The 24,250-nt window shown below is 41.6% G+C and overlaps 3 protein-coding genes across 5 annotated transcripts in view; 1 reads left to right on the top strand and 2 right to left on the bottom strand.

Annotated features, from left to right (window-relative positions):
• The window catches only part of LOC6593486 (disintegrin and metalloproteinase domain-containing protein 10), a 119,351-nt gene that overhangs the window by 65,530 nt on the left and 29,571 nt on the right, over positions 1-24,250 (top strand). For all 3 annotated transcript variants that reach the window (XR_003408585.1, XM_026987368.1, XM_026987369.1), the window contains exons 4-5: positions 22,152-22,348; positions 22,423-23,044. Coding sequence is in view for 2 of the 3 variants with exons in the window: in XM_026987368.1 (XP_026843169.1) it covers positions 22,152-22,348; positions 22,423-23,044 (819 nt within the window). In the remaining variant the exon portion in view is untranslated. The remainder of the gene's footprint in view (positions 1-22,151; positions 22,349-22,422; positions 23,045-24,250) is intronic.
• On the bottom strand, positions 10,205-11,331 carry LOC113565402 (microfibril-associated glycoprotein 4-like). Its single transcript, XM_026987289.1, has 2 exons — positions 10,514-11,331; positions 10,205-10,455 (listed from the first exon to the last, which is right to left on the bottom strand). Exons 1-2 carry the CDS (start codon positions 11,329-11,331, stop codon positions 10,320-10,322), a joined length of 954 nt encoding a protein of 317 aa, XP_026843090.1. The 3' UTR covers positions 10,205-10,319.
• On the bottom strand, positions 14,449-15,404 carry LOC6593857. Its single transcript, XM_026987370.1, has 2 exons — positions 15,323-15,404; positions 14,449-15,263 (listed from the first exon to the last, which is right to left on the bottom strand). The coding sequence occupies exons 1-2, from the start codon at positions 15,398-15,400 to the stop codon at positions 14,757-14,759; spliced, it is 585 nt and encodes a 194-aa protein (XP_026843171.1). The 5' UTR covers positions 15,401-15,404; the 3' UTR covers positions 14,449-14,756.

Below are 24,250 nucleotides of genomic sequence, written 5' to 3'. Positions count from 1 at the left end.
TGTGTGTGGGTGTGCGCTTGTGGGTGGGCTTGACAACCGCAGGCGCAGGTCCTTGCGGTGGCCTAGCCAGCGGAGGGCTTCCTTCCTTACATTTTCATCATCATAAAGTCAGAAGGAAAGGAAATCGATACGGGCAACTTAATCATGAAATGAAGTCAACGTCAAGTTGTCTTTCATTTTCAATTCCATTCTGTTCCATCCATGCAGGATACTCCAGGACACAGCTCGTGCGTTGCCAACTACTTTTCTGCTTTGGATTTTGTTTACCTTCAGAGTGCGAAGGGCCAAAAACTTTGCCCAGGATTCAGTTCCGTTCGGGTTCTGTACGATTTCTGTACGGTTCTGTTCGGTTCGGTTTTCCTGGCTCTGGCTCTGGGTCTGGCTCTAGCTATGTTTTGTTTGTTTTCATGTCTAAGTTAGCTTACTTTTGTGGAAAACTTTTTCCCCCAGCTATCCGCTATCCGCTATGGCTTATGCTTTCAATCAGACGATAGCTTCCTGCACCCCCCCGCGCGCCTCCTCCTGCACGTCCTGCTAAAGCACTCCCCTGTTGCTAACATTTCTGTTCATTTCCGTTTCGACTTCATTTTTAGACCTCGTCAGACCCGTTATCCGTTTTAGCCAAGAAATGCAGGTCAGTGCATTGCAGTTTTATATTAATTTTTCGTTTTCGTTTTTTCTGTTTTTGTTTTTGTTTTCTCTGCCTTCCCTCTGAGGTCAAGCTCCTGTTTAGTGCTCTTTGTGAACCGACAACAATTGCTCCTGCCTGGTCGGGGCTTCCTTCTGGGTTGATTGGGCATGGGAATTTTCTCCGTATAGGTTTTACCTTTCTTTCTCTCTCTCTCTCTCTCTCTCTCTCTCTCTCTGTCTTTCTTTGGCATTGTTTGATTATGCAAACACTTTTCCCTCGAAACTTGGCTGCCAAACGGTGGCCATTGTCCAGTCCCTTTCCGGGTGGGCTTCTGCTGAAGGTGGAACAGAAGCTTGAAACAGAAACTTGATTGCTCATGCATCGCTGCTACCTTGTGGGTCTTGTGACTCATCCTCTCGCATTTTGTTTGCATTTTACCTCGAAGCTCCAGTGCCTTCGTTTGATCCACGAGCTGCGCTTCACTCACGCCAATCACTCTCGCAATTGCTTCAATCCATTGCTCTCTTATTGATTCCTTCTAGCGCTCTCTCAGCCACCATAAGAACAATGCGCGACTCTTCCGCTCTCGCATACATTAACACATGTCGCGCTTTGTTCTCTTCTTTTGTCTTTGCATTGTGGGAGGTGTGACTGACACAGATGACTTCCAACCTTTGTGAAGCCTTCTCCTTTTTTACTTTGCCAAATGTTCACGCCCTCTCCCTCTCACTTGCACTCAGCAACGCTAAGGAACTTTTAACGCCTCGCTCTTGCGATCCACTCTGAGCGGGCCTCCCTCCTGCGATCCACTCTGAGCGAGCCCTGCTTTTGCGATCCACTCTGAGCAAACCCTCCTCTTGCGATCCACTCTAGGCGAGTCTCGCTTTTGCGTTCCACTCTGAGCGAGTACCGCTTTAGCAAGCCACTCTGAGCGAGCCCCGCAATAAGCACGCTCTCTTTCAAACGAATACAGCAACAACTATATTATGAGAAAAAGCACAGACTTAAAGCGCATCCACAGCCAACAGAAGATCCACTGACTGAGAATAATGTGACAAAACTTTTTCATATTCCAGTTTATTGCTTACTTTTTGTGTTAAATCTTTTGCTCTGCCAATCCTTCTGGTGAAATATTTATTGAAATGCATTTCAAATCGATGCCAAGAGAAAAATCCCTGATGTTTGTATTCCTCTGTTGGTTATTTAAATTCTCTACAGCAATGGATATAAATTAGGATATCTGGCAGGCAGGATTTCAGGCATTTGAAAATCCCACACAAAAAATATACAAATATTCGCGTGTGTGTTGACTTAGTTTATTCCCATTGGCTTTCATTTAAAATATACATTTATTTGCATTTACTTTTGAGTTTCTTTTGCCATGCCATGAAACATGGATTTTGTATTTAAACCAAAAGATAAATCAATATTTGCACGAAATGTACCCATTCGCACATTCTGCTGGTCCTTTTTGGGTGGATGGCAAAATTGAAAAGTCGCTTTCGAATTGACAAAAATCTGTTGGCTCTGACATTCAAAGCTTCTTTTTCTTCTTTTTGTTTTTGTTTTTGTTAATCTTTCCTTTTGCGTGATGCGCCATTTTTGTGGATCGTATACCTGAAAACGAAACAGCATTTTGTTCTTGTTTTTTTTGTTGTTTTTTTTTTAGCTGTGGCATGGGGCACGGGGCATGCGGGTGCGGGGCATCCGTATGTTAAGTTAAAATGTCAATAGGATCGGCGCTGTTGTCGTCTCTGGATTTCATGCACAATACCCATACAGTGACCCACATCTGACGGACAAAAAAAAACCAAAAAAAAAGAGAAAAAAAAGAAAAAGTCCTTCAATTATTTTATCCACCCCCACATACTCCCCCCCGCCCCCCTCTGGACGGTGGCTGACGTTGAGCAAGGTTGTATGACGGCAAAAGACGGCCCTGTCCTGGCCCTGTCCTGGCCCTGTTCTGGCCCTGTCCTGGCTCTGGCCCAGAGAAATATTTTATGTTGCTGCATACATTTTTCATGTTATTTAAAGTTCATTAAAAATTGATGTCAGTCATGAGTCGAGGGAAAAAAATTACACTGTGGAAATGGGGGGGCAAGGGGAAGTTAACTTTTGGTTATTTATACTCTAGATTTTGGCCAACAAAAAAACACACACAAAAATTGCCCTAAAGGTTGTTCAGCAATTAGTAGTATTTTTTTTGTTTTCACAAAATTTATGTGTGCCCCAGTTCGAATAGGCTTTCATGCCCCGTGGAATGGGGCATGCAACCCATCTACAAAACAAATGAATTAACTTTTACAACACAGCTGTTGATACTTTTTGATTGCTATCACAGAAGTCCCACAGAAGCCCACAACAGATATTTTTTCTGCATTTTGTATGCAGTTTATGCACACAGACACAACAGATACAGATACAGATACAGATACATTTTTGTTGAAAAACTTTTCTAATTTTCTATCGTTTGGTTTCCCAGTTTGCTGTTTGTTGAATATTTGTGTTGGCTTCTTTTCTTCTTTTCGGCTTCTCTTTCATTTTCCCCGAGTATCTCCAAGGGCGGTTTTTGGTTTCTTTGCTTCTTGTTAAATCATTTGGAGAGATTTTTCTAAAGTGACAAAAGATTTTTGGTTCTGAAGGAAATCTTCAATCTAGGACTATACAATACCAGGATATTGCATAAGGAACAAATTCCGTTTCAGGCACGCCGGGTAAAGGTATTTCAATTCTCTTTTAGCTGTCCTTCGCCTCAGAGCGTGGGGCGGGGAGCAGTCGGTCCCAGTCTGGGAGAAAATATGCCACGTCAGAGCCAAGACATAGAAGTTGTTATTTTTCGCATTATCAGAATTTTGAAGGTATTTTTTGAATAAGATTCTCCCTAGGATGGAGGTGGCGTTGTGTAGAGAGAGAGAGAGAGAGAGAGAGAGGGAGAAAAAGCTCTTCTTTTGGGTCTAACATTAAAATTCTCTCTTTATTGCTTAGCTACTCTGTGAGAGAGAGAAAGAGTTCCGGCTATAATCCACTAGAGTATAAAATAAGAAAATAATATTCTCACTAGGATGGAGGCCAGAGAGGAAATGCTCTCCCTTTGGGTCTAACATTAAAATTCTCTCCTTATTGCTAAGCTACTCTGTGAGAGAGCGAAAGAGTTCCTGCTTTAATCCACTAGAGTATAAAATTCTTTATGATTCTGATATTTCCAATAATATATATGAATGAATGAATGAATATAAATGCATAAAATTAATAACAATTTAATAAAAACTGTTGCTCTAAAAAAAATAAAAACCCAAAGATTGACTGTCGAAATTTAACGATGATTCATTGAACATTGATTGATAGAACATGGCAAAAAATGCAGCCACCATTTTTCCACCTGTCACTCTTGGCTTTTCGCAACCCAGTCTCCTCCCTCTCTCTCTCCCCCTCTCTCTATAGATATTTTTGTTTCAACCAATCTATATATGGTGGATATTTGCACCCGCCGAGCACTCGACAATGTTTGAATGACTGTGAACTGGAGCTGCCACTGGAGCTGCCACTGGAGCCACTGTTTGCCATAGTTTCGGAATAAACAAAAGTTTTTCTTCATGTATATATATATAGTATATGTATATTCGCATCGCCTGACAGTATTTTAAACTTTATTCATGCGCTACTCTGTCATTCTGTTGTTGTTTTGCTGCACAACAAAATGGACCAAAGTTTTTCTTGTTGCTGGTGATTTTTGTGCCCCGCCCCCCTGCACCCCCTGCACCTCCACTGTTTACTCCCAAGTGAATATTTCTCTCTTGCTCTCTTGCCATATTTTTACAAGCCGCTGAATTTTTCCGCCCAGTTCTTCAATTGCAAGAACTTGCCCCGTCCTTGGCCTGCTCCAGCGATTCCTGAGTCTTGTGATTGAAAGGCATTTGAGGGGGGGGTTGTAAATGGGGCTAGCTGGGGTGGAATGCGTATGTTCAGCAATTTTGTTGCATGTCACATTGTTGCTGCCTGATATGCCTGCAACATAGTTGAGTGAGACTTCCAGAGAGAGGGAGAGAGAGAGAGAGAGAGGGAGAGAGCCTTAACCCGTGATAAGTGTTGCAACGTGCAACTATTAAATAGTTTCACAGATGCCATTTTCAAGTTTCTCCACAAGGAACTTTCTGTGCCACTTGAAATGGCACAACAACAAAAAAACCCAATAAAATAAAAGCCCAAGGCGGGGATTGGTCTAAGAAAACTGTATATTGAAACCCCAAAGAGTTCTTAAAGATACTCCCTTTATGCGAGTCCTGAAGTCCTGGTCACTGGCAGTGGACAAAGGCCAATTGTTGGCCAAAAGGAGAAGAATAGTTGTTCCTTTTCATTCTTCCACAAAGTTTGTCTAGCGATTTCCTACAGATTGAATTCCTTGCCCGGGATGGGGGGGAATCCCACAGTCTGCAATGTCATAACTCAGTCTCTGCTTCGATTTCTGCTTCCATTATTGGGATTATTGCATGTATTTTCGAGAGCAAATATGTGTGCCGCCCCAGCCCAGCCCATTGTAATGTTATTTAATTATAAATTACGCAAACAATCGCATCGTACGATTGTTTGCTCATTGTCTGTCTCCTTTGTACCTGTCTCTGAGGCTCTGGAATTTCTGTGAGATTAGCAAACATCATAATTGTTTTCATATAAACCAGTTTGTTTGCCCAAGTCTCGAGTAGATTCAGCCCCAAAGCCCCAGCCTCTCTCTCTCTGCGGTTTTGTAGCTCATTAAAATTTTGCTGGCTGGAGTTGTGTGGGTTCGTTCAAGTGTAAAGCCCTTCAAAATGTATCTGTATCTGGGAGAGAAGAAAGAACATTTCAACCCGTTTTGGGGCAAAGAAAGAGAGATTAAAGAGAGGACAAACGCTGTGTAAACTACATTGAGTGATCATCCACGAGCCATTCGGTTGGGTGTCCCAAAAATAAAACCAATCGATAATTTAATTAAGCGCCAAGCGGAACGGAAGCGAACGATGCGAATACCCTCGGCCACAGAATGTTCCACTGGCGGAGCAATTAGTGGGGGAAAAGTTGGGTTTTTTTGGTTCGAGGAACAATCGTCGCTCCGCTCCATAATTGTGACACTCGCCCCCCACCCCCCGGCTTCCGGTGGGGCACCATTGTCTAGCGTTCCCCCCCTCCCCCCTGTTTTGCGCTACGGAAATAGCGTGGCGGTAAAATCAAACTAATCAGTTGAATGATTGGCACTGGCAACCGATGAACAATGGCCATCCTTCGTGTCGGATGTCCTGCAAATGAAAATTGTCCCTGCCCCCCCTGGCACCTTTTTCTCGCTTAACGAGATCTCTTGCAGAGTTGGGGCTGACTGTGTCTCAAATTACTTTATAGCTTGCTTCATTTAGTTTATAATACGCGCTCCTTTGCGCTTTTTTTTCCCACTCTCCTTCACACACCTGCCGGCACTTGCTGTGGCATCAATTACACGCCCATCTTGGCCAGTCTTCGCTCTCGGATTTGCCTTTTTGCTGGGCTTTGGAGTGGCGCCCGTGGGCGGTGGGCACTTGATGTTAATTTGTTATGCTACAAATTCCAGCCAGAGCCTTGGCCTATTAGTGTCAGCTTTTGTGGCTACCGGAGAGTGTTTTCAGCGAAAGAGAGAGAGAGAGTGGCTTTGTTTGCCCTCTTTTAGATGTGTACGATGTTTATAAGGATAGAATGATTCGAATATATTTGATTGGTTTGATTGGTACTCTTGATTTACTTGAATAAAGTCCTTTGATTGCTGAATTTCTGTCTCTACCAAAATCAATAATCGTCCAAAACATCTCAAATTTTTTTATCTCTAGAAATTATCTACAAAACATCGATATATTGGTTTTCTATGGCATTATCGACAATTTTTTGAGATTTTAGAGATGAAAAGTTAATTTATTGCTCTTCATGGTTTTCACATTTCCTATGAGCTGCAGCTTTATTATATTCCTTCAAAACATCGAAACCCTATCGATAAATTGAAATTTTCGATAATTTTGAGCTATTATTTATAAGAATAATGCTAATATTTTCTGTCTATTGAAAATAATCCTCCAAACACAGTTTTGCTTAAAATTCGATAGATTTTTATTATAGTTCGATAAATATCGATAATTATGAGGTATTTTTTATAGTCGTTGTATTGGAATGAATATTTTAATTTTGTCTATAGAAAATTATCCTCCAATTATCCTTCAGTTGTGCTTAAAAATCGATAGATTTTTATTTTAGTTCGATAATTATCGATAATTTTAAGGTATTTTCATAGCCGTTGAATTTGAATGAATTTCTGTCTATAGAAAATTATCCTTCAAACACAGTTTTGCTTGAAATTCGATAGATTTTTATTTTAGTTCAATAATTATCGATGATTTTTTGGTATTTTCTATAGTCGTTAAACTGGAATGAATATTTGAATTTCTGTCTATAGAAAATTATCCTCCAAACACAGTTTTGCTTAAAATTACAGAGATTTCTATTTTAATTCGAAAATTATCGATAATTTTTGGGTATTTTTTCTGTGAAAAATACCGACACTCGTGGCAAATATTTCTTGTTGCTTTAATGTAAGGCTTACATTACTGAAACGTACTGTACGCCCTGGGCTGCATTAACTTTTACTTAGCCTGAAGCATAAATATTCTGCCTCTAGCCCCAGGCCCCACACCCCTTTGCACTTATCTAATGAGGCAGCACTCTCTCTCTCTCTCTTTCTCTGTCTCTCTCTAGTCACTCCACTTAACCGCCTGAAAAGGGGCCAAGGAGGAATCCAACAACTTGGCCGCACTGTGACCACAACTTACACACACACACACACACACTTACGCACACACACACAGACGCATGGGTGCTAATACCATTTTGACGTTGCTTTTCGGTTTTTACGCGCTCGTGTCTCGCAACGCCCAAATGTAGACTACATTTTGCTGTTCTGCTGTTCCACCACAAAACAGGCTCCCCGCCCATAATCCATAAGTTAAGCCCAAGGTTTGTGCGTGTGTGCGGCCTTCTGCTCCCCCCTTTGCGGTTCTGTTGCGAAAATAAAAACAAAATATACCCCGCCACAGCAACCCAAATCACTGGCCTTCAGAGGCTGAACTAAAGGGTCGAAAGTGGCTTTAAACGGAGCCACCGATGCGAAGGAGGCGTGTCCTTTGTTAGCAATTTATGAATATTTTTACTCGTGTGTTGTTTTGCTCCGTTTTGCTCTCTTTTTTTTTGCGCACTGACCTGACCCCTCATTTCGGGCCACACGCACACACAAAAGGTCCTCAGTGTAGGTGTGGATTTTGCATAAATAGAATGCCGCCAGCCAGCAATGATTATGATGTGATAATACAAGAGCCATTCAAAAGCAAAAGTGTCTCCCGATAAATGCCAAAATAACCATTTATAGGAGTTCTATGCTTATTAGCCAGAGAAACCTGCTTTTCTTAAGCCTATCTTGAATAATGTTCATTGAAGAGAAGCATTTGGGCATTAACTCCATTCATTTGGACCATTAAATCCCAAATTTTGTGTATAATCGGGCCTGCTCAATATCGAATTAATTGCGCCTTAAATCGGGCCATATTTCTGTCATTTTGTGGAATTTTTTCAAACAAAATCAGAGATAAAATCTCGAAACTCAAAGCCAAAATTGAATTAATTTACGTTTGGTTGTGGGGGAATTGGGGGGGTGAGTGGTTGGTGGGGGGCCTGCTGTTGATTATGTGTAAGAATTTGCCCACTGCTTGCTGGAGGACAAAATTCATTAAAAATTGATTACAGATATGGCTCTGGGACATCCTTGGACTCCTGGCCGAGTCGAAAACTGGGGGGAAATCCCCCTGCTGGTCTGTTGATATCGAAAATCCGAAACTCTCATGTTAATTGCAATTTGAGCAAAGTTCTGCATCCTTGTTATTGTTGTCCTCAAGCAGTTTTTGCCCTGCATGTCCTGCCCAAGTCTGTTTCTGTGTTATCCTTGGCATGTTATTGCGCCCACCCCTCCTCCTCCTCCTCCTCCTCCTCCTCCTCCTCCTCCTCCTCCGCCTCCTCCAGTTCTTTCAGGCTATCTGCTATTTGCTCTTGTTGCCCCAGACCGTGTCAATTACTTGCAAGATAAATTGTTAAATTCCAGTCTAATGAAATGCAATGCCTGTAGCCTCCTCCCCGAGCCCAGCCTGGATTTTGGATTTATTTTCAACAAATTCCTCACTTGTCAAAATCGAAAGGAAAAGATGGAAAATGTAATTGGTTTGATATCTTGACCTTTCATCAAGAACATCTAGATTCCTTTCGGAAAGTACCATACTGTGGGTATTGTAGGGATCCCTTTAGGTACTTCTTTTCTGCTCTTCCTTTGGCAAATGTAAATCTGTATTTGGGATTGTTAAATCCTTTCTGCCGTTGACATATTAGCCCCCCTCCCCCCCCCACACACATCCCCTTGATATCTCGCGCTGACTCACAGAAACGGAAACAGAAGGACTTTTCCTTCCGGTCGGTTGCCCTCCAGCCAAGCATTCTGTAGATAATAACTGGGTTTTTTTTCCCTCTGTTCTTCTGCTCTTATATTCATACAAATTGAGAAATCTCGGTCAATAAGCATCATGCATTGTCAGCATTCTCTGGCCGACATCCCCCCCTCCCCCCCACTCCCACTCGCACTCCAATCCTCGACCGCGACTCTGCGGGGCATGTCTTGGATCGTGAACGTCACAAACATACTACAGTACAGTACGTACAATGAATGTAAATTGAATGTGCTACGGAATATTTTTTCAACAATGGGCCCATATAAAATCCAAACTTAATAATTGGACGTTGACATGCAATGACTGCATCTAACAAGAGGCGATGCAATTACTGCACCGTCAAGTGGCCCGTGTGACACCAGCAGAAGGCTGTTACGCGCGGATCCCAGGCAAAACGCAGCCCTCCTCCCGCCCAACCGACCGAGGGGCGCTGCCGCATGACGCGCGGTGCGTAGCCGAACCAAACGCGAGCATGCAAGAAAGATAGATATTAGACTAACCTTCGAGGAAAATTAGCACTAAACTTATTAAGAAATTAAGCATGCAATAAAATACAAAATACAAATACCACTACAATTACTAATTACTAGAAAGGTGTGTAAGGAGTTCAGTAAAGTTTTCAGACCCTGCAAATGCGCACCCATCAAAATAGATGTTATATCTTGGCTTATACATGTATCTTTAAGACCGTACAATCGATTTTTGTCACCTTTTTTTGGGTATTACAGGGCTACCTAATTACTATTGAAATATATGTAAATAAATCATTTTTCCAAAATAGGGGTATATACGATTTGTGGCATCCACAATTCAGAAAACTACCATATCTTCCAAACTCCCAAAACTGAATCCAACAAACCCAACTGCATTGGAAGGCGTTCCACGCACTTACTCACGCGCTCTCCCTCTCTCTCACACGCTCTTCCTCGTGCAGTGTGCGCCCTCGGGCGGAGGAGAGCAACACAGACTCATACCACACCACCACTGATACCCTCGATGGATTTATCTAATAACAAAAAATATATATACCCTCGATGGATAGTTCTGAGATACTTTTGTATTTATGCGATATATTTGCATCTGTGAATTTGGCTAGTTTGAATGGTCTTTCAGCCTTGACTACCCACTAAATTATCTTTAAAGAACACACAATGTTACATGACCTTTGGTCTTATCATCATTTGCGTAAATGTAAGCGAGATCGTGTAGTTGTCTTTTTGCCAAGCACCCCAAAAGATGCCGTCACGCTTGCTACTCGTACCATTTGGATAATAGATTCCATTGAGATTACTGTAATAATAAGAATATTAACATAATAAATTCGGAAATTCGCAATAGATGTGAGTACCTTTCTGCGCAAGTATCAAACCACCAACCACCTCCAAAATATTTCGCGCAATCAAGATTATCCCTGTCGAAAGTGGAGAATTTCATATCCTCGTGAAAGGCCAGTGAATCTTCGGCTGTTCCTGAATATTTTCCCAACGATTTCAGTTTATAGGCTTCCGCCTCGCTGCCTATTTTGAAATCGTCGTAACGAGCATAGCTGGTGCTTCCATTAGCATGCTGGAGCTGGATGTACAGCTCGTGAGGCTGGAGCAGGGTCATTAGATGGATTTTTTCCAGTCCCAGGAATAAGTTCTCCCGGAGGTCTCCGAACCCATGTTTGTATTCGCTCCAAGTGCGATTAAAGTTCACATTCCCGCGGACTCGTCTCTGGATTACAGTCCAGCCAGATCCGGACACACTGGAATTGCAGGGTACATCGACTGAGCCCATTCCGGGCAACTTTATGGTGTAGATGTCAGTGGAGTTGGTGAATGGCAGACAGCTGCCTGTCCATGTTCGTTTAAGAAAATTCACTTGATCTACCAGTTCTCTGATTGACTTATCATGTGATTGCATTTGAGTCTCTCTGGCTTGAATCTGCATTTCCATTTTTGAGATCTGCTCCTTCATTTCCTTCACCATTTTCAGCAGCAATTCAGTATCCTTGTCCTTGAGCTGTTGATCTGAGCTAATCTGCTTGGCATCCGCCTGTTCCTTGAGATCCTCCATCTGTTCACTTGCCTGAATTTCCCTCCTCTCGGAGCTATTTTCCGTCGATAGAGTAATGTCTGCATCTACGAGCAGGCAGAAAAGCACCAGAATCCAATATATTTCCATGACTATTCCCGTTGAAAGACTTAAATCGGACTGAATGCAAGACGAAATACCCAAGTCTTCTTATATATCAATGCTTATCAATCAATATAATATGGCATTAATGTGTATTATATATGCATTTACTCGTAGATCAGACTTGACCTCGAATGACATCTTTCTGTGGATTATTGTTGATTATAGAATGGACCTATAGAACATATTATGTATTGTCAATCAGTATGCAAGTTCAGCGACCCTCTTCTGATTTATTGTTTTATTTATTCACCTTTTATTGGACTTAAGTTCGTTGTGGTTTCGATCGCTGTCTACTTTGATATTCTCGTAGCTGGATTGTTACTGTCACAGATGCTCAAGCAAGTGAGACGGGGGTAGTGGGCTTGCCGCCCAGTAAAATTATATTATTATAACAAACCCTTTATAAAGATTGATCACATTCTGCACTATAAATTCTAAGACCCCTGCAAGAGCGATCGCATAGCCGAATATACTCTCTGCTCTACTCTGTGTAGCACGCGGTACTCACTTCTTTCGATCTCTTACTCTCCGCATATCAGTTTTTTCAATCGTTCTTTCATCCTTCGCACCCGCGCAGACCGCAGAGTATCGTCGTCTTTCTCGCTCACTCGCCATGCGCTATGCTGGCAGAGAGAACGGGCAGAGCAGCAGAAAACTCTGCCCGAAAATAGTAATCAGGCGGCAGATCAGCCGAGAGCAGAAAAAACAATTTTGCACTGCCTGCTTCATGCTTCTCTTTGCATTTGTCGCTCCCACGCCTGAAGCGACGGCGTCGCTGGCTAGCTTTAAAGAGAGAGGAAGATCTCTCTCCCTTGTGTGGTTATGCCTTGAGTGTTTTCTTCTTTACTGCACTGCTCGCACACATTGAGTGCAAAATGAGTGAGCTCTCCTGAGAGAATTTTATTTATATTTCTATGGAAATGTATTGTGCGTTCCACTCTATAGCCTCGACTGATGGATATTTTGTTGCTGATTCCGATTCTCCTTTTCTTTTTTTAGTTTTTTTTTTGTAGGGTAAGAAGTCGACTTTGCTTTGGTTTTTTGAAGTTTGCACACAAAAGTTGGCCTGTGTATTTGGTTGCGAGTGAAATTACTTGTAATGCATTACATGGAAAAGTTTTTCCAACATTTTGCTGTTGTTGCTGCTGCTGAGGCTGGTGCAGGCTTTAAGGCGCTTTCCGAAGGACTTGGCCAAGTCTTGAGTTCGCCTCGACTCTCGTCCTGTTGTCCTTTGTCGCCTCTGATGGTTGCCAAGTTCTGGCCAGCCCCCAGCCACCGGCCCCCGCCCGTCTGCCTGTCTGTTCGGTCTGGGGGATTATTGGCTAGTTTATGCAACGGCCTGGACTGGACCGAACTGACAGTTTGGCTTTTGGCGCTATCTATCGATATGCAAGCCCATGGCCCCATCCTCCGACCTGTGGTCAAGTTTGTCCTCTGACTGTGGACAAAGTTTTCAAAGTCTGCCCCGAATTTAATATGGTAATTATTTTGTGACCCCTCGAAATCGATCGACTTTAACTAAATTTATAATTGATGGATCCCCATGGACGGCTGTGGTTTTGCTGCGTCATTTATCGAACACACTCAAAAATTATTTTCTCTTTTTTTGTGGGCCTCCTTTATGCTAATTTGTTGAATCTATTAAGGATAAGACGGAGCCAAAAAACATGCTTCATTTTGAAACAGTCTGTCGCCGAATAACATATTCCTACAATCCGCCATTACACTCAAGTCTGCCACCTCCCTTGCCATTGTTTTTGCAGCACTTTAAGCACATTACGTGCCCCTCCTCCGCCCCTTAGGGATTGAAAGCTTTGGAGCGGTGAGTGAGTGCCATAAGAGGGTGGAAAATGAAATCACATTACGCAAATGCGACACACAGTCCAAAGGTTTTCATAGGCAGTGCACTTTGCATGGAATTTGCGAAAAATATAATATTTATTAAGCATTCGAGGCGGACTGTTTTTCATTTTAGATGTTTGATTCGATCTCTGTTTTGTTTGCTAATATTTGTGGCTTATAGGTTATTTGGCAACGTGTTCTATGCGGCCTACGCCTGCGACTGGTTTCGACTCAATTGCACGCAATGAAGCCGAGCAAAAGAGAATCAGAAGATCATGCGACGACGACGTCGCTCCAAATGCAAAAAACGGAACGCATCTGTGAGCATGTGAGAGCGTCACAGTTAGTTCTTGGGCGTGGGCAATAACAACACAATTATGAGCATTCAAATAGGTGCTTAAGCGTTCAAGTACAATGAAGGACATTTGAATAGTGAAAGTGAGAATATGATTGAATGCAAAACAATGCAGGAGTAAAATGGGTGTTGAAAATATATCGTCATATGTAGTGTCTGGTGAGGCATGGCCTAAGGGGAGGTTATAGAGGTGGGTGTTGGCTCTACTTTAATAAATGCACAAAATTCTTCTTCTTCTGCTCGAAATGATCCAAGGGTTAGGGATAGCTGCTAGTTAATGGGCCGCCCTGTCCTTGGCCCTTAGCCTTCGTTCTCCTCTCCCTTCACGAAGGACGTGCTGTCTCTGCCTTGTGTTTGCGTATGCAGGGGCTTTGCCGTTGTAATTGTTGTTATTACAGATGTTGGCTTGTTTGCACGGCTCTGATGTTGCTATTGCTCCTGCAGTGTGTTGCCTTTAAGCTAAGGACTTAATGCGCTTTGCACTGCCAACAGGCAGAGAGGCAGAGGGAGCCTGCACGAAAAGCAGAAAAAAAACCCCCGAACAAATAAAACTTGATTTCGCACGTGTACGAGGTATATGAAAAGACTGATGGAAATGCAGGGGAAAGGCATTGAAAAATGAAAAATAACCAGAGCATACACATGCAAATCGTATGTCACTTTTCTCCTTCTTCAATGTCCCTGCCTTTCGCTTTTCTAAGGGGATTTCAAAGTATGCTTTTTTACTTTTTAAGAGTAAACCTGATTTTTTTCTATATTTTTCAATCATACAAAGCCAAATTTATGCTCTAAATATTGAAACAGTAAAAGTTCTAAAAGTATTCACTCAAAAGTGCCCTGCTCTGGCATTAAAAGATTCCGAAAACCAGGTGTTCAAAGAGCCGAATAACAGGTCGACTGTTACTTGTTTTATTCAGATTATAAAGATCCTATCTGCAATTTCGTAAACCTGTGAATTGTCTATGATTTTGCATTAACGAATTTCTTGTATCGTCTAAATTGTGGTTGCCACAGAACTCCAAGATTTTAGTTCTAAAAGCCACAAAGCCCTTCAGTGCATACTTTCAGAATTCATGCTAGAAACTGAGAAATGGGTATATTGTATATATATGTAGATATTTGTTAATATTGTATTTAATCAGTATATAGTATGGTACTCCTCCATATCCCTATGACACTCCTGTCTGAAGTAAATATTCTGATCTCTTGATCTTCAGTAACCAAGATGTGGATCTTTAATTTGCATAAAGATCAGCATGCGTGACAATCTGCTTATTAGAACCTCTTTACTTTTTCCCTCCAGCTCCTTCTCAATTATATCCATGAAGGTCTTTAGATATCCCCTGGTTCTATCTTCCTTGTGTTTCATTTGAGTTTCAATTTCCATGATTCTAAGATCTCGATTCTTCAGCTGCCACTCCAATTCGTTGAGGCGGTTTTCGAAGGACTGTCTTTGATCCTCCTCGAGTTGAATGGTGGAGTTCTGGACTTGGATCTCCTTCATTAGGATCTTTTCGACCTGCTCCTTGAAGTCGGTCTGTGCTTTGTAGGACTCCCACAGTCTCTCCCCCATCGTATTACTGTAGTTCAGCAGCATTTCCAGTTCCCTGGCCTTGTCCCGATAGACATTCAGTTGTGCCTTCAGGCTCGTCAGCTGTTGGTCCTGCTCCTCGAATTCTTTTGTGCACTGCGACTGCCTCTCATCACTGATTGTTGTGTCCTGGAAGAAACTCCCTTCGCTTCAGTTTGATTGCATTTCCTAAACGGGAAAGTTTTTACCTCAGGGGGAGATTCCGTTGGCAGGATGCTGCCTGTGGAATGCTGTACCAACAGCAGAAGAATTGGAAAAATCCACATGTTGAGAGCCGCAACCACCGCTCGAGAAAGGAAAAACGCAACTGATTTTTCCATTGCGAATAAATTTGCCCACAAAGCGGTTATGGCATTCGTTATCACAATACTTTGGCTCCAGTAAATAATTTATTTATAGCTATACAAAAGATAAATTCCATGAACAGCTTGAGCTATCGAGAATGCAAAGATATCTGGGTGTCTGAGTGTTGTGGGGACCCCAATGTGAAGCCGGGCTCAGGGCTCGAGGGCCAAAGAAAGTTATCCCAAGGACCGCATAATGCGCGTTCCAGGACATTAGACGGCCAATGGAAACTTCTTTTAAAGTTTCGGCATTAGAATTTCTTCTTTATTTTGTTGCAATTTTCCGAACCTAATGGGACGCACGTCAGAGTCCTGACCCAAGCGGCAAAAAAAAAAGAAACTCTGACTAAACTTTTTCCGACTTGTGGGTGGTTGTGGGAGCGGGGTGGAAATAGAAAAACCACACGAAAGGTTGTCAAATAAAATCCAAGAAAAGTGCAATAAATCACGTAGCACTGCAATCATTTTTACCAGCGCCCAGAGTCCTTCAACGCAGAAGGATATACACGCAAAATGTGCAATATATAAGCACTATACATACATATATATGTACCTGTATTTATCAGATCAAAAGCCACAGCGGCGGGTATCCATAATGTTTTCCTATGTGCAAAAGAACCTCAACTTTCATGGAAATTCACTTAAGCTTCAAAGTATTTAATTTTCTCAGTCTGAGACTTTTTTCCCCAATTGAAAGATTATTTTCCTTATTTTTTCTTGCCATTTTTCTCTCTTCTTTTACTCTGGCAAGGCCAAAATAACGCCTTCATCTGCTGCTGTACCCAAATGAATGAAATGATTTCTTGTTCGATTTTATGATGAACTTTTCTTTGGGAAAACCCTTAAAAATAAAGAAATAACTCCTCCTTGTATTTTGATGGAAAAAACAAAAATAATAATGAAATAAAATAAATAATATTCTTTTTTTTAAGTAAAGGGTATTTAAAAAGGGTATTAAAATTTCTTGTCTTCTTTTTTTTTGGTTTGGTATTTGGTATTTTTATTTATTTTCCATTTTCAGCCTTCAACTTGAGGCGATTTAAATGTAAATTGACGTCGCTGCCAACTTGCGCACGTGCCCCCAATAATTGGAGTACTTTTTGGAGTACGAAAAGCCACCACAAACCACGCCCCCACACACACACACACAGGGCCTTAAGATTGATGGTTGAAATCGAGGGAAATACGAAAGGAGGGAGCAAGGGAATATGAGGCCTAGTTCGAATAAATGCTATGAATGTAGAAATGAATTCTATGAAAGCTCTTTCGCTAAGAAATAAGATATTCTTTTACTTACTTATAGAGCTTATAGATTGGAAGAGAAATATAATGCATTTTAAACCATAAAAGATAGATAACCCAACGATCTATCGTACACCTGTTTTGCCTGGTTCTGGAGTACTTTTCCACCGTTTTGGGACCATTACTTGAGGCTAGACATAGGCCCAAGTTCTGGGGTTGAAAGTAGGTCCATGATCGAGGTGTTTTTGGCGAAGTAAAGCTGCTCCTTGGGCACCCTGTTGGAGGCATCTTCCAACGATTCCATGTTTGGTTTCTGGCATCTATATTTAGATCTCTAGATTGATGGTAGGCTAACGATCCAACGATCCAATCTACTCCCCCAACTTCTGGCTTAAAGTTGCAACTTTCAAACCAAATCCATACACAATTTGGGCCCGAAAAGTGGAATTTGTGGCCCAACTGGTTACAGCTAAGGACATGCCCTACACCCACATGACCCAACGTCATCCATCAACTTCAAGCACAAAACTGTAAACGAGTCTCGAATGCAAGTCCCGATTCGATGCCAGCCCCCCCGGGAGGGGTGGATGGGTTTTGTTCGGTGGAATGTAAGGGAAGCCTTATCTGCGGCAAAACGCTTACCTCCAGCCAGAGCCAGCCACCCGGCCACCACCCACACTTAAGCCTATCAATCAAAAATGAGCGTGTATATGGGTCCGATATCCAGCTTGTAGCTGGAGAGCCATTTAAGCCGTTTTGTGTCGGCCACAGTGCAACTAAATTGAATCATCATCGTATCGTCCCTAGGATGGGCTACTTCCAGGGGACATGCAGTTTAAAAATGAATAACGCGAGAGTGGGACTAGGTCCTGTCTCCCTCTCTCTCTCTGTCTCCAGGGCATCAGCGGATATCTCTCTGCCTCTCCAGTGGAGCGCATTAAATGCTCGTTTGTCCTGGACCCTGGCGACATGGATCGATGGGGCTGGAGAGCTGAGAGAATTTGGGTTAATGGAATATAAGTGAGACAAAACGAAAATCGCTTTTCGCACTCCCTTTTTTTGTTTTGTTCGTAGGAGAGAGAGAGATAGATATAGGGCTCAATTGAGTTAGAGTTTGTGCCGAACCGAATTTTTAACTTGAACCGGTTTACCAATTTTCCCGTTATTCGGTAATAAGATTTTTGTGCCGTGGACTTTTAGGTTTTCCTTTTCAAGTGGCATCGATTGGAAAAACTTGCCGAACGTGTCTGTGGGAAAGAAAAAAAGAAAAACAAATTGAAAAAGAAAAGTTGTAATTTTTGTTGTTTTTTTTTGCGCTTGGAAAAGTCGGGCAAACCCATTCACTGGCCGTTGTTGTTTTTCCCATGTTTATGCTGGCCTTTTCTTTGGTCAAGCGCATTTGGCCATATTCAATTTTCCGTGCACGCCTGCCCCAGACACCCCCCGTACACCCCGTACACCCCATAGACCCCGTACACCAGCGACTAGCGAAAGTTGTTCCCAGCTGGTTTTTCCTCTTCCACAGCGCTTTTCTTATTTATCTGTGCCATTTGTGCAGCCGCTGCACCGGCAGCCAGCCAGGCCGGAAGAGTGGGTCGGAAAAACCGGAAAGCAACAGGCAACAGGCCGCAGAAGTAAGTCAAGGTGTCACTAATTGGAATAGATTTAGACAGCAAAAATGATACGAAACTGAGGCCGTCTAGACTCTGAAGAGAGTACGGATGAAAAAATAAATTAAATTTTATATTTGAAGGCCTTTAGATCTGTTTCTAAGACAATTAAATGCTCCAGTGATTCCATAAATTTCTTTATAGACCATTCCTGAGATGGAGGAAATCCATTAAAACTTTTAGCATATGAAGGCATGAACTATAGAACCTGAAAGGTTGCATTAATATACCCAAAGATAAGATAAGATCGCGTTATAGAGGCCAGAATTAGATGTCTGGATGGACTAACAAAATTCCTTAATAATCGTGGATTTCTATGTATTTACATGATTTGAAAAACCAAAGCCAAGAAAGAGCTATTAAGAGTCCTTAAAGTTTCTCTCATTCTCTAGGCATATTTTCTGAATAGATAAGTTTTACTTGTAGCTCTAAAAAAAAAAAAAATAAATAAATAAATAGAAATATATATAAATAAAAATAGTAAAATATATTATATATTTTTTATATATATTATTCCTAAATAAATAATCAACAAAAAATCCACTTAAAAACCAAGCACAAGTCCTTGTTGCTCTGGCTAGAAACATTAATTTTGCTGTAGGATTTATATAAGTCATGCAATTTCTTAAAATTAATAAATAAATAAATAAAAATTATAATCAAATAAAAAAAGTGGATAATAGAAAACAAAAAGAAAAATTGTATAAGGAGTGATTCTATCTAAGCGCAGAAATCTTGCTTTTCCTCTCTTCCGAGTCTACGCTTTGCCACAAACAGCTACGTCGTCACCACATATGCTCTCTTTTAAGGGTCCATCCGTTTGTCTGCAGAACGTCAAGCGTTTGCTATCTCTTTCTAGCACTTGTCTCACTGACAGTCGAGAGAGAGAGTGGATGGTCCTCACCGCAGCGGACGACATACTGTTTCTCTTCGTTCATTCAAAGCTTATTCTAGAGATTTCCGAGTAGTACTTTACCTTCTTAAATAATCTTAAACTATTTAAGTCTCGTTTGTTGGCATTTCAACATTGAATGAGATAATTGCTGCTTGGCTACTGAGATGATTCCGAATCGAGCTAAGCTTGGACTAAGCCACTAATGACACAAAAACCTTCACTTAGCCATGGTTTCCATTTCCATTTCCACCCCCGAAAAACCATCTATTGCTGGCACCTTTGGCTCATTTTTGTACGTTTTTTGTGCGGCTCGAACCCCTTTTGGGCTTTTAGCTTTGTTTAATCAGTCGCTGAAAGGGGCTTTCCGCATTGTTGGCCCTCATAGAGCCGAGAAACGGGTGGAACCTTTGTACCGTTTTGTAGGTCAACTACTAGAATGACCCTTTGGCCCCTCCCCTCCCCCTCCCTCTCTTTGTTCCGCCAGGAGTTTGCTTCAAAAAAAAAAAAAAAAGATATATATTTTGTTTAATGTTTGCTTGAGCATTCAGTTTAATTACCCTCCTGCCATGGTTTTCCTCTCTCTCTCTCTCCCTCTCTATTTTCTGTCTGTGTAATTTTCCGGCAACCATTTTTGAAGGCGAAACCCGCATCCTGTGAAGCGGCTGTGTTTTTCGGAATTTTTAAGTAATTAAAATTCCTCACTCATGCCAAATGCAATCCGCACCTCCACATTTGAAACTCCTCGCTTCGGTCGACCACAGATATTTCAGGTTTATTTTCATTTTACTATCGATTTTTGCGGCTTTTTTAAACGCAATTAACCTTCCTCCTCTACCTCTCTACCTCTCTCTCTCTCTCGTTTGCTTTTAGCCAGAGTTTTGCTGTTTGTTTGCTGAATATTCAAGGACTCTGGCTTGATGATGAGAAAACTGGTTGGGCTTTTCATTTGTATTTACTTGGCTAATCCTTGTCGATAATTTAATGGCATTCATCGGGGTTTCCTCTGGCAAATACTATTAGTTTCTGTTCAATTTTGTGGCTCCATCGAGAGGAATTAAAGCTCTTATTCAATATAAAGTAGAGACTGAATAAAGTTACCCCTTGCCTTCAATTCCATGGCGATAGCCCCCCCCCCTCAAAGTGGAGCCGACTGGCATTATGGTGGCGTTTGATGTTCGATTCGGATACAGAATTGTGCAAATTGGAGTGACTTTGGCGACACAATGCTAGGGCTAGTAAAAGCTTCGACTGGACCCCCACACAACACTCCATTAGGCAATCGGGCATGCCACATGGCCCTCAGTCCTCTGATGGCCTCAAAATTTCCTCGTAAGTAATGCAGTTATGGGCGACTCTGTGTGTGTGTGTGTGTGTGTGTCTGTGTGTGTTGTAAATGCATTAAAAATGTTGTGCAAGTTTTAACTGGGGAAAAAGCAAGAATATTGTTGGCCCCAAACGAATGTGGCACAGAGGGCCCCTATCCCACTTTTCGTCCCCTTTTCCCCCTTTTTTTCTCTGCCATTTCCCTGCCTCATCCTTGTCGTATTCGTAGTCGTAGTCGTAGTCGTTCTTGCTGTTCGTTTTCCATTTTTCCAGTCCATCTGCCAAAATAAATATGTTTGTGCCAGTCAAAGAAACTCTTGCCACGGCCCCACAAGTGCCACTTGCCATCTGGTAGGTAGGTAGCTCTGCTGAGGGTGCGGGCTGCTTGCCGTGTGGCATGTGCAACAACTTTCAGCTCTCAGGGCAACTGCAACAGTAAATGCATTACAAGAAACTGCAGCCCCCACCTACCACACACACACACACACACACACACACACACGCCATGCCCTCCCTCCCTTCGAAGAAGGCATTAAACGCAATCAAACGTTAAAAGTATTAAGAGCGTGGGTGTTGTGTTGTGTGTTGCAAGGAGTGGCAATGAAATGGCCATCCAGACGGAGCCAGAGAGAGAGGGAGAGAGGGGGAGGGAGGCCTTTGGTCCAAAATGGGGCGACAGTTGTACTCTGCCCCTGCCCCCGCCCCTGCCCCTGCCCCTGCCCTGGTGTTGTGTTTCAATTTCCGGCCTTCAATTAAATTGAAATTGCGGTTGAAGCCTCAACTGTTTTTCGGTTTTATATTTTGTATTTTTCATTAAGCAAACGATTTTTAAGATTTTTCAATGGATTTTTAGTGAAATCGGTAGGAGTTTCTGGTAGAATTCAGGCTTGGATTTGAATGGTTTACCGAACACCCAGAGGAACCAGCCCTTAAACAGCTTTTTATAATAATCGAAGTTATTTATTTTAATCGAAGTTTAAATATTTATGCCATAATATCTGCAACGACAGTGGAAATAAAAAAAAGAATAATGGAAGTGTTTGCACTTACATTTTTACATTAAAATGAATATAATTTATGTAAATATATTTCATAAATAAATTAAATATTGTAATATTTTTAAATTAAATATTTATATACATATAGATGTATATATTTCAAATATAAATTAAATATTTGAATATTTTTTTTAATTAAATTCCCACAAATTTAATACAATATATTTAAATTAAATTGTTTTATATCTAATTATTGATATAAATATATTTCTCAAACAAATTAAATATTTAAATATTTTTAAATTAAATATATGGCCTACAACTTTGGTATAATATATTTATCTTAAACTGTTTTATATTTAGATTAAATATGGGCAGATTTTATTTTTAAATCAAGGTGAATTCTATTTAAATTCCCTAGTTTTGTATTTAAAACCCGAATACTTGTAGTAATTAAAATATGAGAGTTTTGCTTTCTAATCTGACCTCTACCTCTGTTCAAATAAATGATTTATAACTAATGATTTATGTGTTTTTTTTTGCAGGTCATGAACGACTTAACGAATACATATCCCACTACGAAACACTCGACTATGATCACGAGCACATCCGAGCTAGTCACAACAGGGCGCGACGATCCGTGACCAAAGATCATTTTGTACATTTAAAGTTTGCATCACATGGAAGAGACTTCCATCTTAGATTAAAACGTGATTTAAATACATTTAGCGATAAGTTAGACGTGAGTATATCTTTGCCATCTCTTTTTAAAATATTTTATATTTTTATATATTACATATATTTTTTGGTGTTTAGTTTTATGATAGCAACGGCCCCATTGATGTCTCCACGGATCATATCTATGCGGGCGAAGTGATAGGGGAACGTAATAGTTTTGTATTTGGTTCCATACACAATGGGGTATTCGAGGGTAAAATTATAACGGAACGTGATGCCTATTATGTTGAACATGCCAAACATTATTTTCCCACAAATCGGACTGCGATTTCATCCACAACGGAGTCAGTGTTCACAGCAGCTCCAAGGAGCAGGAGCAGCAGCACCACCACCACCATCGGAGCACGGCCTTTGGGCTCTCGCAACTCCAACAAATACACAAATAACTACAACAGAACTGCCGTTGATAATAAGACAGAAAACTTCATAAAGAAAATTGCTGAATCTACAACGACGTCGACAGCGACGGCGACAACGACGACAGTGCTCCCCCCACCCTCTGGGCTGTCGGAGGAGTCGACAACAACAACAGCCAGAACAACATTCCCACCCACCACAACAACGGAACACGTCGAGGAGCAGCAGCAGCAAGAGCAGCACCAGGAGCAGCAGCAGGATAATGCTGAGGACGAACTTGATTTTCACTCCATTATCTACAAGGAGTCACATGTTGAGGATGCCTACGAAAATGTGCGCGAAGGTAAGTCGAAATAAGTTCTCTTCATTCTATATTCCCTCCTCTCTCCCCCCCGCCCCCTCTATCTGTGGAACGCAGAGAGCTTGCCGATGCAGAAATGAAAAACCCGCACCACCTACCACATTGTTAAATGTGATTTATTTGGCTGGCTTCCGGCAAAAGTTTGAGGGCTTTATTCCATAGGAAGCACAGTACGAAGGAGAGTACAGATTCGCTGCGGGGGAGGCCAAGCCAACCTTGAAATTGTTTGATAACATTTCGCTGCTGTTTTGACACTTGAGTTATGACTGTCGCGAGTGCCTGCTAATAATTTTTTTTTTTGTTTAGTCCCATCCTCACGTGCCAGGCTGTCTGTTTGTCAGGTGGATGTCAGAGTGGCTCTCAGGGTGAGGGTGGGGGTAGGAAGGCATAAGGTGGCACATCAGTTCAAAAGTTGTTAAGCTCAACAACTTGTTTATATCATGGGCTGTCACACACATATATATTCTATATATATATAAGTGAAATTTGGCAGCAGAGCTTTGCTAATGTCACGGCAGAGCTTTTCAACCAGGTGCAACTTTTCAACAGCTCATCCGAGCGCTTTGTTCATCAAAAACGAAAAAGAAATATTATCTCCCTCTTCTAAAAGTAAGGCCTCGCAACAGCAAACTTCGTTGTGATTGGATTCGTGTGTGTGACCCGAAGGAGAGAGAGAGAGATCATTCACGGGCTTTGCTTCTCTCTCGCAATTGCTTCGCTGCATTGCTCTCTCTGCCATTCCTTCTTTCGCTCTCTCAGCAACAACAACAACAACGCGGCTCAGGCTTCGCTTTCACAGAAATTACGGGATCTTCTCGTAAAAAGCTCAAGCAATAACGAAAGCGATTCTATTTCGCTGCGTAGTTTCTGTGTCTTTATTTTTTTTAAAGGCTGCCTTAATATCACATTAAATTTTTAAAGAAACCTTCCTTAAACATACATTGGAAATGAGGCTACAACATTGTTCGACAGACAACGAAAAACAGACAGAATGGTACATGTCAGTGAAAAAGGGCAACGTTGCAAGTTCATGGTTTATGCAAAAAGGCGTCCAAGCGACTTCATTTTAAAACCAAGCCACGCATGAAGAAAACGAAACGAAAATAAAAGAAAAGAAATATTCTCTTGCCAGTTCAATGGTCAATTTTTTATGCAACTCTGCAACAAAGAAGGTGCACACGAGCACAC

Source organism: Drosophila persimilis, unplaced genomic scaffold (assembly GCF_003286085.1).
Source record: "Drosophila persimilis strain 14011-0111.01,24,50 unplaced genomic scaffold, DperRS2 tig00000124-arrow-pilon, whole genome shotgun sequence".
Taxonomy (NCBI): Eukaryota; Metazoa; Arthropoda; class Insecta; order Diptera; family Drosophilidae; genus Drosophila; species Drosophila persimilis.
Note: the sequence above shows the minus strand (reverse complement) of the source record. Positions and strands in the feature narration are given on the sequence as shown.